This window comes from Mchenga conophoros, linkage group LG5 (genome assembly GCF_057382185.1).
Source record: "Mchenga conophoros isolate Kocher_MC1m ecotype Shallow Benthic linkage group LG5, M_conophoros_male_GT1.1, whole genome shotgun sequence".
In the NCBI taxonomy this organism is placed as follows: domain Eukaryota; kingdom Metazoa; phylum Chordata; class Actinopteri; order Cichliformes; family Cichlidae; genus Mchenga; species Mchenga conophoros.
The window spans coordinates 11,480,724-11,497,696 of record NC_140530.1 but is presented as its reverse complement, the minus strand read 5'-3'; the positions used below and the strand labels follow the sequence as shown (position 1 = coordinate 11,497,696).

The 16,973-nt window shown below is 44.6% G+C and overlaps 1 protein-coding gene across 3 annotated transcripts; it reads right to left on the bottom strand.

Moving 5' to 3' along the window:
* Nucleotides 1–3,816: 3,816 nt before the first annotated feature.
* gata2a (GATA binding protein 2a) lies at nt 3,817–16,973 on the bottom strand. 3 transcript variants are annotated; one of them, XM_085273281.1, is made up of 6 exons: nt 16,463–16,973; nt 11,988–12,392; nt 10,644–11,219; nt 7,806–7,951; nt 5,714–5,839; nt 3,817–5,016 (listed from the first exon to the last, which is right to left on the bottom strand). In XM_085273281.1, the coding sequence occupies exons 2-6, from the start codon at nt 12,214–12,216 to the stop codon at nt 4,717–4,719; spliced, it is 1,377 nt and encodes a 458-aa protein (XP_085129407.1). In that variant the 5' UTR covers nt 12,217–12,392; nt 16,463–16,973; the 3' UTR covers nt 3,817–4,716. The 3 variants fall into 3 exon arrangements, with proteins under 3 accessions (XP_085129407.1, XP_085129406.1, XP_085129408.1); XM_085273280.1 differs by lacking the exon at nt 16,463–16,973 and adding an exon at nt 12,628–12,721; XM_085273282.1 differs by lacking the exons at nt 11,988–12,392; nt 16,463–16,973 and adding an exon at nt 11,325–11,679.

Below are 16,973 nucleotides of genomic sequence, written 5' to 3'. Positions count from 1 at the left end.
ATCTTGGGTAATCAAGAAATATATATTACATATAGAAGAGTTGTGTGGTTGGCTCTCATGCCCTGATATAGTTTGTGGGACAAAATCGTCCCGACCTCAAAAAATTCAGCAAATAGTGAACATTTTTCTAAAGTCAGTGGCAGAGTGATTTTTAGCATTAGGTACTCATACCACAAACGCTGCCCTGAAGCATGAAACTTTGCACAGAATTACTCTTAAATACTGTACAACCACGCATCCCTTGTAATCAATCTCTTTTTTCGCTGTCTCTGTCAGACCTCTGTGGTCTTAATTGGTCTTAATAGTACAACAGAAGTATTTCCTGTTTGAACTTCTCGCTTCCTGTTTTTCTTTTTTTTCAGTGCTTTGAAAAAGCTGTGTCCTCAGTCAAGCTTGGCATGCAGCTGTCACTAGCTGGTGGCCTTTCAGTGCTCAGCGCGAAGGGGAAGAAAATAAAGTGTCAAGGGCCGTGAAGGTCATAAAAAAGTGAAAGATTACCCAAGATCAAAACACTTCTTCTGAATAATTTTCGACACATGGAGAGATCATTGGTGAGATTTGGTGTTCTAGCGGGTCAGGATGCGGTAGTTTCCTGTCAGCAGAGGTCATCGCAGATAATCTCCTGTCAGCTCTGGATCGCTCTCTGAGTGACAGCTATGACTGTCAGAGCCCCGCTCATCACATCATTGCTACGTGCTATACTTGATTAATCTTAGAAGAGTTGCTCGAGTGACAAATGGTGTGTATCAGTAGAGGTTTCCATGAATAGTGTTCACCAGGTGCTTTACTGAACATACACACCTTTTTCCTGTCAGGCTCAGTCAGACGGGTATTTCTATGAATTTCTCTTGATCCGTGAAAAGAGGAAGTTCACGTGTCGGCCTCTTTATATAGCTCAAACGCTAACTTGGTTACCATTACAGTTCAAACAGCTAAAAGCTCAGTTAATGCTTCATCATAGCATGACTTAAGTTCTGTTTTTGACTCCACAAATGAACTACTTGGGGAACTTTATAGCGACCCAAGGCATGAATAAATGCCCTGTGTTTGTATTATCTAAATACTGTCCTGACTAGCAGTCTTAATATCCTTATAGGGGTCTGAGGAAGGAGGGATGCTTTTTTAGCTAGGCCCAGGCAAAGGTCAACCCCCATTGCAACACACACACATTGGGAGACCTGCATTTGAACTGCACTGCACTTCCTTTCATCTTCTACGTCTCTCTCTCCCTAACTCAACTTTGCGAGGGGATGGTCGGGATACCTTTTGATTCCGCTAATTCAATTTGATGGAAAAACAAATACGCTGGAGGAGTGGGAGACAAGAAGAAAGTGGGAGTAGTAGGGGGATGGAGTGGGGGGAAAATGAAGAGATGGTTAGTTATATGCGAGCGCAGGGGGGGAATGAGTGGTGGTGGGGATGGTGGCGAGGGAGGTTGAGTACAAGCGGAAGAGCGGAGGGGAGAAGGAGAAGGAGGCAGGGAGTCGAGATGAGTTGAAACATCCAGTTCCAGGTTGAAGTCGTAAACCTCTCGGTGCTCTGATCTAGGTGGCCACCATGTTCAACCCCGCCAACGCATCTGAGATCTCTCCTCTTCATCTCCTCTATGGAATGCCACTCTGATAGGGAAGATAAGTAACATCCTATTTTACAGCTTTTTTTTTTCTTTTTTGTGTCACATAACTCAGGATGTGAGTTAGAAGGAGATGTCTTCTTCAATGTAGCTGTTGGTTTGGTGAGACCTAGTGAGTAAAAAGGATACAAAACCCTCTTGTTGCAGAAACTGAATCAATTTAATGGGGTAGAAAATTGAGCAGGAGTGGCACACGCAGACACCGAAATACTTCACCCAGAAGTCATTTCATGTGCAAGCGTGCGTGCCTTGTGCCCGCTACCTAATGCTACCTAACCCTTGTGAGGCATGTGAGTTAAAATGTAGGCCTGCTTCCTACAAATATGCACACCAGGTTTATGATGCTTGGTCACACACCACACCAACCTTGTATGCATGTGCACTTGCATGTTCATGTCTGCATATGTGCTTGCGAGCTGCTGGCCTGGCAGACTCTGGTATTATTTTTGGGAGAGTTTCTCCTTCCCTCTGGAGGGCCTCATTGAGGAGAGCTGGCTCTCTCCGTCTCCCTCTCTCAGTCCGGGAGTCTGGCCAAGCCCGGCTGAGCAGGCTCGCTGACTATAGCGGTGCACAACTCGCTGGACTCGTGGCCCGTGCGAGGCCCAGCTCCAAAAACACTGTGCTACACACAGATGCTAGGCTGCTTGCTGGCAGTGGAGCGTTACGTTTTCACTTACGTTCAGCAAGTGGATCAAGATGATCCCACCCCCTCAGTGAAAACAGACATTCACATGCAGTCCTTCAGTGCTGTGTTCATGCATGTCGAGCCAGTCAGTGTTGGGAGTTTGCTACAATGTAGCATAAGCTAACCACAGAGCCTTCCAGCTTCACTGGATAGCAACATGCCCTCTATATGTAAAGCCTGGATAAATATTATTTTCAATGTGAACGGATCAAGACTCTGGGAAACCCCAGCAGATCAACCTCTGCAGCAGTCCAGCAGATGTGAGGAGGGTGGAGGGTTCAGGGAGGGGTAGTTGTCTGATTTCACCGTAGACCGTTTAATCGGATGGTTTGTGCTGTGGGTGTGTGAGGGCACGCTGAACTCAGCGATGATGACCTCAAATTGGCCCTAATCGAGCAGACTCATTAGCGGCTGGCTCTGTTCAAAGTTTCTCCAGCCCCGTTATTTTACTGTAATCGTCCAAATGGGAGGGAAGAAGCAGAACGACAAGCGCGGAGGGAAGAATAGAAGACAAACAGAAAATAATGAGAGAGCACGAAGAGGGAGAGTGAAAAAAAGATAAACAAAAGAGAAAGAAAAAGAGGAGGAGATGAGGGAGAAACAGAGCTGACGCCTGCTTCCTGGCAGCCTCAGCTGCGAGCACATCTGTGTGCGAAGGGTTCAAGCAGACCCCCATGTGTTTGCTCAGGTCGCCTGATTGCCTTTCCTTCCTCTTCTCTCTCCCACTAAAGACCCACTGTCCTTCCTCTCACTCCAATCACCCTGGCCGAGGCAGAGAGAGAGAGGGCTACTCCGACAGACGCGGGGAGCAAGAGCAGCTCCTGCTGAACTGAACTCATGACTCAGTATTTTTCACATGCAAATTCATCAAGAATTTGGCTGTTAGAGATTTTTTTTTTAAAGTAAAGAAGAAGGAGACCTTGCATGTATTACTTGGTTAAATTAGGTGTGAATTAGGGTTTGCATTTGTGTGAGAGCATGTGGGTCTGTGCATATGTATGACTGTATGACTTGGGAGCCCTTGGTTGGAGCCTGCTGTCTGGGTACAATGGTCCAGCCCGGGGCTTTAACTCCACAAAGAGGCCTTTTCTTAACAACGAGCCATCACAGATAGAGGAGGAGCCTGACCAAAGCATTACCACGCTTAAGGGATCACAGAGCTTCCCTTGATACATCTGATATCACTTATGATTTTAATAATCAAGTAGTCTTCATTAAAAGGACCGTTCAGGCCATAATGTCTGTCTGTGTGCACATTACTGTGAAAACACTTCAGACACATGATGTGTTCTATCAAAGAGGTACATTATCAAACCTTAAACAAACAGAATCACAATGAGAAATCCACCAACATAGCAGGAGTAGTTTAAAAACAAACTGGGCTCAGGTTGTTGGGTTTTTTTAAAGGCAAGGAGTGGTCACGCTGTTTTTCTTCTCTTTACTGCCCTTTGTCAGTTGGAATGTGTGCAGCGTATAAGGATAGAGACAGATCTTACCTCAGTATTAAACTTTATTTCCTTTTCTGTGTGAGATGGAAAAATGATAAAAACGTACAGCTCAGGGACTTTTTCATCTAAGACAGGTCAGTGTTTTCTTTACATAATAACCACAAAATTAAAATCAGACGTTTTCCTTGTGTTGGACAAAAGCTTAAAGAGTGAAAATAAATTATCGTAGCAATAATTATAACAATATAACAACAATAATAGCAATTAAGCATTTATAAACACTCTATTTACTGCGTTTTTTTTGTTTGTTTGTTTGCTTTGTTTTCATAAAACTCTGTTATCAAAAACAGGTGGTGTGTACAATCCAGCATGTTAGAGGGGCACTGGTTTTGGGGTGTACTGTTGGTTGGATCTGACTGGTCAGGAACAGGGGCGCATGACTTCTGCGGCAGTCTGTTTAGCCAGTCTGAAGACTTCCAGCACTGAGGAGCAGTCGTGAACGACAGCCTGGGGATGGACAGGGCGCGTGTGTCTCAGTATATAATGAGATGGTCGTGAGGTGAAAACAGCGGTTCTTTTTAAGCCCTCTCATGAGTTTCCTGTTGCAGGATCAAGGAGAGGTGGGTACCAAAGTGACTTAGTAAAAAATAAGCAAAAAAAGAATGACAAACATCTCCAATCCTGCTATCCCCTGTCACCCAAGGACTAACGAACCCCTCCTCACATTAGCTCTTTACAGAGTCCACTTAAGTCTCGCTCTCCGCAGCGGCTCATCAGTGAAGTCAGCCGTGACGCAGCCATAAGTCATCAAGTCCGACTGAAAGTCTTTTCCCTACAACCACTGTACACGAAACAAGGCTGCTCAGCTGTCGTGACTCGGGAGGCCATTTAGTGTTTATGGCGATGTGATGACTCCTACAGGCGAGGGGGGCTCTGGGTCTGAAAAGGCCTCAGTGAGGCTCAGCCCAGACCGGCGAGCGATTGGAGTGGTGGGGGTGACCGAATGAAGGGTGAATGGGCGTGGGCGTTGGCAGCATGTGTCCCGAGTGGCTGAAGGGGGGCAGGTGACCCATGTGGGTCATGTGACTGGCGAGGCCAGGCGCACCACCAAAGGGAGAGGCCTTGTCCTGCATGCATTTGGAGAGCTCGTCAAAGCCGTCCCCTGATCGTTTGTTCCTCTTGGACTTGCTGGACATCTTGCGGTTGCGTGTCTGGATGCCTTCTTTCTTCATGGTCAGAGGTCTGTTGACCTGTGAAGAGCAGAAGAGCGGCACATTAGCTCAGGCGTGGCGAACAAAAGCACCACTGACAGTGTGAATACAGCATTGTAGACATTTAGGTTTAGGTTACTGTCACAGCTCCTTTACAGCCTCTTTATTTTAAATCTTAGCAGAAATATGTCACATGTTGCATGTTTACTGTTTTTTTACTATCCCAATAGCCTTTTATGAATAACCTCAGCGTTATTCATAAAAGGCTATAAATAATGAGCAGCTGTTTTGCATATATAGCTCCATTATAAAGCGAGTCAGGGGCGTGTGGGTTTTTTTAATCTTTTGTTTAATTGTCCAAACCAAACAGAACCACAGTGCTCATTAATGAATACACCGGGATGAGGACCAGGCTGGGCTCTGAAAGGAGCAGCCAGCAGACAAATCCTCATCAGTGTAACCGACGCCGTTACACTGAATGACAGTCCCACCCGGCAGCCTCTCTGGGGAGTAACGCCCCCCATTGAAACAACGATGGTTTAATAAAAAAGCCGCCCGGTGGGTTCTGCTCGACAGTGTGAGCAGGCTTTGCCTCCCCACTCTCACTTTCTGTGCTCCTAAATCGATACGAGCTGTCCGCCCACTTAACCAGTTAAGGACCAGCAGCCCTCCCCTCCTCCTTCCATTCCAAACCCCACACTCATTTTTCTCCCCCCCCCCTCCCGAAGCTACTTACATTGTGCAGTTTAAAGTAAAGGCCGCAGGCGTTGCACACCGGATCTCCGTTCCCGTTGCGCCTCCAAAGGGTGGTGGTGGTGGTCTGGCAGTTTGCACAGCAGGTGCCTGCACGTCTAGCAGCGGACTGAAGGAAGCAGGAAAAATGCATCATAAATACTAAACTCGGTCACTTGTGGAAGGGAGGTCAGCGCAGGCGCATCACAGTAGATTTCGTCTGAACCATTAGCAGCAGCAGAAGCATCATTTAGATTAAAATAAAGCCGTAACACTGATACCTTATCCCAGAAAATGTGCGACACGACGGGAAAGTTAACGGGAGGTTTTTCTTAAACTTCTTAAACGGCGGCACGTGAGGTCCCATCTCTGACCGCACAAATATGTGCAGACAAACATCAAAAGAAGCGACACACAGACTGGAGAAATTACTTAACTTCTCTATTGAATCAATTGGATGTATGTCGCCCGCTACAACTATGATCAAATTTTGTAATTTGTGCAATAAGACATGGAGCCATTTTTTTCTTTCCCCCCCCCTGCATACGTCTCTCACGCTACTCTACAGGCCCGCTAGTAATTTTATTTAATGATAAGTATCCTATTAATGGAGGTCCTGCGTAAACTCTGCATTTTATCACGATCCAAGAAAAAAAAATGGGCTGCGAGTCGTGTGAGACACGGTGTCCTGTCTGACAATATGCCGCCGTGCCCATTACGGATCGATTTTCCACACATAATAAAAAGCATTAGCTTCACATGCAAGGAGCCTCCGGTTCCGTGCCGTGCGTGCAGCATCCAGGTTAGTCTTTTAATTCATTTCAGGTGGAGTCGTTGCTGTTTACCTGGCGAGTAGCAGCAGCAACAACAACCCAGGTCATTTTCATATGAGGTAAAATATAAATGCATCATAATTTAAATTTAAAAAATGCAAAGCGACTGTGCGTTAAGCCTAGCACTGCCCACCGATAATGACAAACAAGAGAACAACATAAATCCATTTATTTTCCAGTCCCCGCCCCTCGCGGTCTGTCTCTTCACACATAAGCGGCTCCTCCAGTGTTGTGATAATCTCTTTATAGTATATGTCAGTCTAGCCATAGAGAATGCAGAGCGCTGGTTGAAGGCGGAAACAGCCGGGAGCCTGACTTCCTTATCTGGGCCGGCCAGATATCCGGATAGGAAACAACTGGATGCCCCTTTGAACACAACTCTGAAAAACACTTGAGCTGAAAATGCAAAAGCTACAGCCACATGGGCCGACCCAGTGGAAAATGTAATGGACTTTTTTTCTCTTTTACGAATAGGAACGACGTGGAAATCGTCAAGAAACAACACGAAAAACGATCATTTCAAAAACGAGTTTTAGTATTTCAGAAAAAAAAAATGCGGTGTAATTTTTCGAATTTAGCAGAAAGTGTTAATGAAGACCATCAGAGCCATCATAATGAGGTTGTGTGAACGAAGTCAAAGGTTACGCAGCTCAAAACAATTTATTAGTTTAGACCTTATTTTTTTAATACCTTAATTAATATAAATCGGCACATTATTATTATTATTAGTAGTATTATTATTATTAGTATTATTATTATTATTATTATTATGCAATTTGATTACAAATTATATCTATAAAATATTTTAACAAAATATATATAAAGCATACTAGATAGATAGATAGATAGATAGATAGATAGATAGATAGATAGATAGATAGATAGATAGACCCGTTTTTAGCAGGTTTATTGTGAATAAAGACTGAGCAGCTCTGCAACATGGCACAGCCACCACAGGATTCCTCTCTGTCATTGCTGCCTTTCATTTACTCAAGCATGGTGTTAACTAAAGCAGCATGGGCATTGGTATCAGTAACAGTATCAGAAGTACCAGCAATAATGATAGCAGGAACAATGGCAATAGTAGCAGTATTGTAACAGGCCATGAAGGCGGATCATCGGGGGGTGAGAGGGACAAACAATTCCAGGAAGATCATAGGGAAAATATAACTTTCCTGGAATTGTGCTGCCGGCATCTGCTTTGTGCTCATATTTGGGTGCCTTCTCTCAGAGTGAGGGGATGGAGCGAGATGTAGGACTCACCAGTCTCCGTTTGGGCTTGATAAGTGGTCGGTTCTGGCCGTTCATCTTGTGGTACAGTCCGCAGGCGTTGCACAGGTAGTGGCCGGTACCGTCCCGCCGCCACAGCGGGGTGGACGTAGCACCACAGTTTACACATTCACGGCCCTCTGCATATAGTTCAAGAGGAGGAGACAAAAGGAAATTTTATATAATTAAAAAGTTCCCCCCTCTTTGTGGAGCAGCATATAGCAGCTGTGTAGCACAACCTGGTCAGGTAGTTATAGTAGAGTGGTGCATGACCTCAGATGGCCTTGTAATATGAAGTCAAAAATTGGGGTAGTGACAAACATCCATATCAGTGTGCAGGTGTACCAAGTGTGCACGGCTGCCCAGGACACAGACACCTCTATGTAAATTGATCTGGAGTGGGGAGGCCACAGACAGCCAGAACATGTCCAGAGGTGTCCAACAAGAAGAGTAAGACACACCATCAAATTAAGCCTACATTATTGATCAGCTTAGTGGGCACCCACGAGAGGAAAGTAAGTGTGTGTAGGTGGTATTAAATGTGTCGGAAAGTGTTTGATGAGAAGCTTGCGTGCTGGTTGGTGTCAGAAACAGCAGTGAGACAGCATTGTATCAGCACAAGTTGTAATATAGTTTCTATCATTCTTGGTGACTGGATCAATAGTCAGTGTCCTGTGTGTGCGCATTCTCTTCTGTACAAGCTGCTTAAAGAAAAACTATTCCCACAAGTTTTTCTTCCCCCGTTCAGGTTTGACTTCAAACAGCCTGTTGCTAAACCAAAGCTCATTTAATTCAGGTGTTCCCCTCTCCCTAGAGCATCACCTCATTATTTCTGTTATAATGCCAGCGACACCCAAAGTCCCACCCTTGCACCACAATAGGACCTGACCTGAGCAAAAAGGAAAAAAAAGGCTGGGTTCCTTTTGAAATGCATTTCTTGTGTTTTCGTACCTCCCTTCTCTTCCCCTTAAAGAATTTCACAAGTCAAGCGACCACACACAAGCAGTCTCATTAATATGTTTTACATATTCGCCCACAATGACTTACAACTTTTTGCCTTGCACAATGCTCAGTGTTGAAATACGAAAAACAAATGGGAAGGCGAAACAGCTCCGTGCATAAGGTGAGCTGCACGAGGGGAAGGAGCTGTGGGTTTGAGGGCCAGTTCAACAGGAAGCCGTACCGTGAGGTATTCGTGCTGACAGAGAAAATGTCATTGTGGCATTTTGTCCAACAATCAATCACAATTACTGGCACTGGACATTGACTTTGATAGATAAGAGCCTTTTTTTTCTTTTTCTAACGTCGTGGCAGATATGTTTGTGTTGCTGATTCAGGCACAGTCTGGTCAGGCTCTTTTAAATGTCACAGTATAACATTTCTCCACCACAACAGCTCATATTCGCTCAGTATTATCAGGCACCGAGCATTCCCCAGGTGTGTTAAAAAGCACGGCGACAAAGGATGACAATGCAGATAATTGCAAAGCTACATTTGGAACAATTTGTTAACACACTGCATTTTTTGTTATTTCACGTCCATTCTTTCTTTTGTCCAGTAACTCAGTGCACCACAGCTGGAACAATGTAGGGAAATTACACACTCATTAAGCAGGCTGAGTTGTTTTTTCAAATGTCTGCCCATTAGTGTCAGGCATAAAGTCTAAGTATCCCCCCTTAAATTTGACTCCCAGCACATGCAGCATATTGAATCAAAATCCTGTCCAGACAGTCAGAAAATATGCTGCTTTATTATGAACATTTTAATGTCTTTAAATTTAAGGGGAAATGGGAAACTGCTTGAGTCCTTTTTTAAAAATCCATGGTTGCTCATTGCACCAGAATGCACTCTCATCTTCACGGAGAATCAGATCTGCTGTGAACTTGCTCGCCCCTCCACTTCATGTCAGCACAGCGGGCCAAGGCCGTGCTTAAAAACACAAACAGCAGGGCTCTGTCGCCTGTGCTTTGTTAGTGCTGGGGAGAGCGGTGGGCGGGGTGGAGGTCGTGATTTGTTCACTTGGAGGTATACAGGATATGGCAGGAGCCAGGGCGTCGTGACTCCCTCGTTTTTTAAGCGCAATAAAGGCCACGTTTAAAAGAAAACAAGCCTGTGGCACGAACATGTACCTGCCTGAGCACCGTTGATGGTGTGGCGTCTGAATGTAAAGTTAGTGTGTAAAAAAATGTCAGTGTTGGACTTTTTTCTCTCTGCTCAAAAAGCGGCTAAATTATTTCACTTATTTTTAAAAACATATACTTAACCAGTTTATATGCATCGTTTAGTTGTTATTTATATGTAAAAACATATACATATGAATAACCAGTCAGTCCCAAAAATTATATAATCCCACTTTCGTTCTCTATTTTTTGCCTATTCGCCTCGATTACACTGACATTTTAAGAGAATGAATCACACAAGTATGAAAAAAAGTGTAATGGGTGAAATAAGACTTGACAGTGTCCGATGTGGAAATTATCGCTCTTTTTTCCGTATAAGCAACTCACTGGAGCAACAAGTCTGAGCCACGAAGTTTACATAATACAAGCATTAAGAAATTGATAAATGTAATTACACCTGTGAATAAATGAAAGAGAAAATAAAAGAATAAAATGATGCTCGCACCATAGTGGAAATACTAATATCACCTTTACGTGGAGACCAATGAAATATTCATCAACCGATGATTGGTTGTGTAAACTAACCTATATTGCGCAACGCTTCACCGCTCAGCTGAATAAACCATAACCATTTAATTAGGCCTTATCGATTTGATCTGCCATCTGATGAGAAAAAGGGGGGAGGGGGGCTCAAAACACACGTGAGACTCACCTGAGCTCGATCTGGCTTTGCTTTTGCATTTGGGCGTAAAGCTGGACGAGGACCCGCCGAGCAGGCTGCCGGGATGGAAGAGACTGCCGCCGTATTCGTGGGGTGTAGAGAGAGAGTAGGCCGGGTAGGTTGGGATAGGGTGATGCGTGGCTGGGGCCTGGCTGTTCATCGAGGCCAGGCCGCTGCGGAGCGGACTGCAGCTCTCCATTTTCATGCCGTCCGTCAGCGGCACTTGGTACTTTATCGACTCTTTCTCATCCATCCTGGTTGAGGTGGAGGTCGGAGAGGTAGGGCCGGGGTCCGGGGACACGTCTTTTGGAGGGGTAGGGGGGAAACTGTACAAGTGCGGGCTGGAATGCGACGCTGGAGTGAGCGAAGACACCGGAGCGGTGCCGGTGCTGCTACTACAGGGGTAGCCGGAGCCGGCGGGGTGAAGGCCGGGTTTGCTGAAGTGGCTGACCGCCCATGCGTTGTGGTGGTGTGCAGCAGACAGAGCTGCTTTACCGGGGTCCAGCCAGGGAATACCGGGGCTGTGGATGAGGTGTGGCCGGCAGACCTGGTTCCCAGTGAGGCGAGCTGAAAACCATAACAGTCTATTTAATATGGCTGTATTCTGCTTTAATTTCTCAGTAATTCACAAGTCTTATCATTAGTTTACAACTCAGTTAAAAAAAATCTTACCTGTTAAATTCCCTGAATTTCTCAAATCCGACATTTAGCTCCAGATGTAGATAAAATATTCGTAGTTGATTTTAAATAATAGATTTATTTTTTTTTAAATCGAAATTAAGTAACCTCTCTACAAATAGTTTCCATTAAATGAAAGCAGCCGATATAGCATTATGAAAGCCTACAAAAGTGTTAAATAAACAGCGCTCCTTGTCTGGGCATTATCTTTTCGTCCGCAGCAGCTCTCGGACTAAAGGTTGTTATTAGTAAATTTGCGCTTTTTATTTTATATCCGGGAAGTGCCTCTCTCCCTCCAGAAACTCCTGCCCCAACAGAGAGGGGTTAAGTGACATACTTCCCTTTCCTCTTGCTGTCATTTGTTAGAAATTCCTTTTATGTTGGTGAATTGACCCAGGAAAGTCAAGAAGGACTTTTTCTAACTAATTGCTGCAGAGGCTTTTGTTGTTAGGCTGGCAATAAGCTTTTTTACACACAAAAATCATTAGCCTTTAATATCACACACACACACATTAAAATTATGGTATTATACGACTCTTTTAAAACATGGATCTATAAATGGATTTTTTTAAATAAAATTTTATTTATATTGTATTTTCAGACATCTTATCTTATCTGGCCTCACACTTGGTGATCGTAAACTTGAGCGCATCTTACCGTGTGCTTGGCTGTAGGTGACCCTTGCTCGGGAGTTGGTGTAGTAGGGGTTCCCTTGAGAGTCCAAGTGGTTCAGAAACATATCAACCTCGTCCTGCGGCAGTAAAGGCGCCATGGGCTCCATGTAGTTGTGGCTCAGGCTGTGGTGGTGAGAGTCCGGGTGCTGACCGTTCAGCACAGCATGATGGTGCGCCATCCACCGAGACTGATCTGCCGCTGCGACCTCCATGTCTGAGCTGACAGTCTCTATTTTTTCCCCTCTCCCCTTGAATGCCTCTCTGTTTAGGCTTTATTTGCCTCCAAGTGGAAGTCGATTCCTCCTTAAAATATAGTTCCTGAACTGTGATTTACAGCAGAAATAGAATCCTTAAATAACTCGCTCTCCCTTCTTCTCCTCTGGGATACCTGCAAAGAGACGAAAGCAACATATTAGTTTAACGACACGTCTCTCCTTCCATGCAAAATCGAAGCACCCTTCGTTTTTTATCTAATTATAGCGGGTGACACGTAAAGTAAACTTTGCACAATTTAGGGTTCCTGCCATTACAAGTCGGAAAAAACAAGACATCGCTGTCTCCAAGTCGAAGCAACGCATCCTGTATCCGCATAAAGAAAACACTTAAATGTCTCCTCTGGATACCTGTTGCAGTTGTGATCAGCTGATGGTATACAGAGCCCTGGATGTGTAAACCTCTTGATCCTTGCAGTGCTCAGGCGCATTAATGAGATGTGGGGCAGACTGATGCGGCTGGCGCCAGTAAATTCCCATATCAAGCCATGGGGGGCGGGGCGTCGGTCTGGACCAATCATAGCGAGCACTGCCGCAATTGGCTAAATGCGTCCCTGCTCTCCTTCTTTCAATTTTCATTTTCCTGCACCGAAAAACTAAAAGACTTATCAATCAGCAGTGTAATTTCTCGGGGATCTTTTTTTTCGCTCATGAAGCTCAAACGAAATGAGCAATCGACCTCTGATAATCTGCCTTTTTAGCGACGGGCTGAAGACAGAGCCTAACAATGTGTGAAATTTACACCTTAATATATATGGCCCAGTGTTAGCTTTTTACAACGTACCCATGCAGGCGTAGCTCCCCTTGGTCTCTATAAACCCATTTACAAAATATTGTTAAACCTTTCGTTTTTTTAATACTCGTGGGTGATATTTAAAATTCGCACCCACTTGCGAATGTCTTTTGGTTTTATGCCACAGTTGACCGGTTAAAGCTGCATATCAATCCTTATTACTAGCAATAAGCGTAAGTATTTTGATTGTTGTCTTCCCCATGTAAATACAAAAAGCAATTTCAGCACCTCTTAAACCAACAGAGGAGGAGTCGATTTATGACCCCGAATTGCCCCCCTCCCATTGTTGGGAGCGCCTAATTGTCTTTAATTAGTAGCACGACATTCCTTTTGTGAAAACAGTGGTTTTTGTCTCGGGGGCAGAGCAATCAAAACATAGTTTGCATTTCTAATGACGCCCGTTGATAATTTGGCCAGACAAAAGGGGATAGGCGCAAGGCCTCACGTTGCACGTAGGGTACGAAAAGTCAGTGGGTGACAGTCAGAGCGTCTCCCGATGCGCTCATTCACAAACTGCCCACAAAAACAAAAATGAAACCTGGCGGGGTATTTAATCTTTAGACAAAAAGGGAAAAAATGCGTTTCTGTCCAATTATATTTTTTCTTGTATTTATTTCTTTGTTTATTGAAAGCGTGCGTAAAATGAGCAGCACATGCGCTGTTATTTGTGCGCAAGTAGATCTACGTGCACTGCCGCTGCGTTTGTGTGATTGACAAGGAGTAATTGGAAGGTGCCCTGAACAGACTGGCCGCCACGCCGACGCCGGGATCCAACGTCACAAAATCTAACTAGGAGCTGAGCAGTGTGGGTGGGGGCCTGCGGGGGGTTGCCGTGATGACACGGCACAGGTCATTTAGGCGATAATCACGTTTGATGTCATACCTGCGGTATAACTGCGCGCCTGTGTGTGTGTGTCAGTCATCAGTCATTAAATCTCGGGCATGTTGCCAGAGGCAGCGAGTTGATGAGCTCAGCCCTTTGAGCTTGTCAACTCCTAAAATCAACAAATTACAACATGTGTGGCAGCAGAGGGCCAGCGACTCCAATAACTGACATTCCAGTGGAAAAGAAGCCACAGTTGGCAGGTGGAGTGAAGTCTACCTTAATATGCTTATTAATTGTCAGTGACAAATATTGTGTTGTAATTTACACTGCATCAATCAACAATACTGCACCAATTACCCACAATTTAATGCCGCACAGTAATTGCTGTCACATGCTTGAACCCTAAGCAACAAGGACTCCCTCTGTTTGAGCGTCAGTGAGTATGCAGCAATGCTCTTGATCCTGTAGCCATCAGTGAAAGGACACTGCACACTGTGGCTCAGACTTGCCGGTCTGTGTTGCATTCTGGCTGTGTTAACCACTGGGAGAGTGAGTCAGGCTCAGGATAGCTGCTGTAGTATTCCCATTGTTGTTTGCATGTTTGCCAAATGGATTACTCAGCAGGATTTACCCCCTCTGTAATTTATACCTTCATTAATCCCATTTGTATCTTTGCTGGAACAAAAAGATGGGAGAGGGTGATGGAGGGTTAGTGGGAGAGGACGGGGGGTGGGGGAGTTGCTGTTGCCTTTTTCCCTCTGTCTTTCTTAAGGACACAGCAGTATTGTTTCACCCGGCGATGCCATCCAAAGAGCGGAGAACGCGTCCCCTCGCACAACGCCTCCTGAGCTGGGCGAGAACTGTGTGCAACAACTGTATCACCGTGCAGCCACAGTGGCTAATGAACAACAAGATTATCATTCCGATCCATGCTGTTATTAAATGGGATTGGCTTTATCTACCTGTTTGTTCCCATTGGGCACGGTCATCCATCATTATCCAGTGTAGGTGTGTGACTGTGTGCCCAACTGTGTGTGTGTGTGTGTGTGTGTGTGTGTGTGTTTTGGGGGGATGGGGGTGTGAAGAGCCACTGTGGGGCTTGTGAAGATAAGCAGAGCCAGAGAGAAGAGAATGACAGAAACCAGCTGAAGCATTATTGTCCCCTTTACTCACGGCTAATTAGATCGAGCCAGGGCACTGGGTGGGTGGGGGGCTTTATAGACACAAGCACCCACCATATAACTGCTGAGAGAGGGAGCCTAAGAGCAGCACAGTCTCCCATTTAAGTCATTTTTGAATCAAAAATAATGACATTTCAGAAAAAGCGGGTAGGACATTAACATGGACTGCACACACTCAACAAAAAGTGATTACGGACCGCAAGGTGAACCTAGTTTTACAGTCAAAACCACTTATTGGAGCTATAAATACAAAAACAAAAAAAACACATTTGGACCTCTTACCATGTTTACTCACAACTCCATCTTCATGCCACTGTTCTTTGCTGTAATCATTTCAATTCAATTCACAGCTTTATTTAGACAGCCCCAAATCTTAACAACAGTTGCCTTTATATTGTAAGGGAGAGACCCCGTGGTAACGCAGAGCCTCCATGAGCAAACACTTGGTGACAGTGGGAAGGAAAAAACCCCTTTGTATAGTCACACACAATCACGCCATGCCTCTTAAATCATGCACACATAAAGCAGACCCAGCAGCACAGGTAAGAGAGGGTGGAAGAAAAAGAAAGGCACTCCTGCGTGCCTGCGGAGACGCACCAGCCCTCCCCCTGTCTCAGCTCCACCAGTGTAGTGATGTGATTGTTCCTTCTACTGATCAAAGAGGGTTACTCGAGTCATTATGCGTTTTAAAGCGTGACAATTGAATACCTTTGTCGTCACTAATATCTCGCTGATGATACACTAAACAATTTAGTTTCTTTTTTCTTTTCCTTTTTCGGGGCCAGAACACCCTTCCCACGGCAACACGAAAAGTGAGCCACGTTAAAAAGGATTTATTTATTTATTTATTTTAAGAAGCTATGGCACACATACATCCGTTTTGTTAACCCGGACTTAATCTTGAACTTTTTTGGTCGATCATTCGGGAAAAACAAGCGGTGCTGTAGAAATTAAAAGAAAAACAGCGCGCTTGCAGTGAATATGAATAATAATGACGAATAATAATATGAGTAATGAATGATAAAATACATTACAACGTATGACTGCATCAAACATATAATATCACTGTACCGCTTTAGAGATGTTGCGGAGGGTTATATTTGGCCTAATATCCAAATATCTGTGACAGTGGGGATGTATAATTATAAATAAAGAGTTCATAAAGAGTGCACGTGCGATCAGTGTACTTTATTCCTCGATAGCCATGAAAATAATGCACAAGCAACCGTTTTTCTTTTTTTATGCTGAGCCTGTAGCAATTATTATTACCAGTACCTTACTTTGAATAGCCTCACATATAATTACAAAATATCAAATAAAAATAAAATAAAATCATAAATAATATTTTAAAGTTCAGATAGTTTAAAAACGCAGTAATTGGCTTACCTCCACCAGTCTTGAACAGCAGACAAAGTCAAACCGGAGAAAGTGGAACCATCTGATTCACTGCGCAGCTTCGCGTCTTCTCTGCCCTCCCCTCCTTCTCCTCCTCCTCCAAAAATAAATGATAACAATAATAATAACGGTGCAAAATGAACGACCAAACCGAAGAGGTGTCCAGATCTGCCCCGTTTTTATGATGCTGTCGAGACTAAATGGAAAACCCGGTGGCCTGATGGTCGCTGCTCTGTGTGCTGTGTCGTCACGGAGCGGAGAGCGGTGAGTGTCTGCAGTATCCCCCCTCTATTCTCGCTCTGTCCAAACCTCTGTGAATATGAGCATTAAAAAAAAATGAAGAAGAAAAAAAAAACTTGTGTGCCTGTGTGAGAGGCTGCGGGCACACAGCAGCGTAATGGCACGTCAGCCAGCAGCCTGTCTTCCGGGTCCTGGTTAAATACAAAAAACTGGCAGCGGTACCTGTCCCCGAGAGGTTCTCAACATACTTTAGGATAGCTTG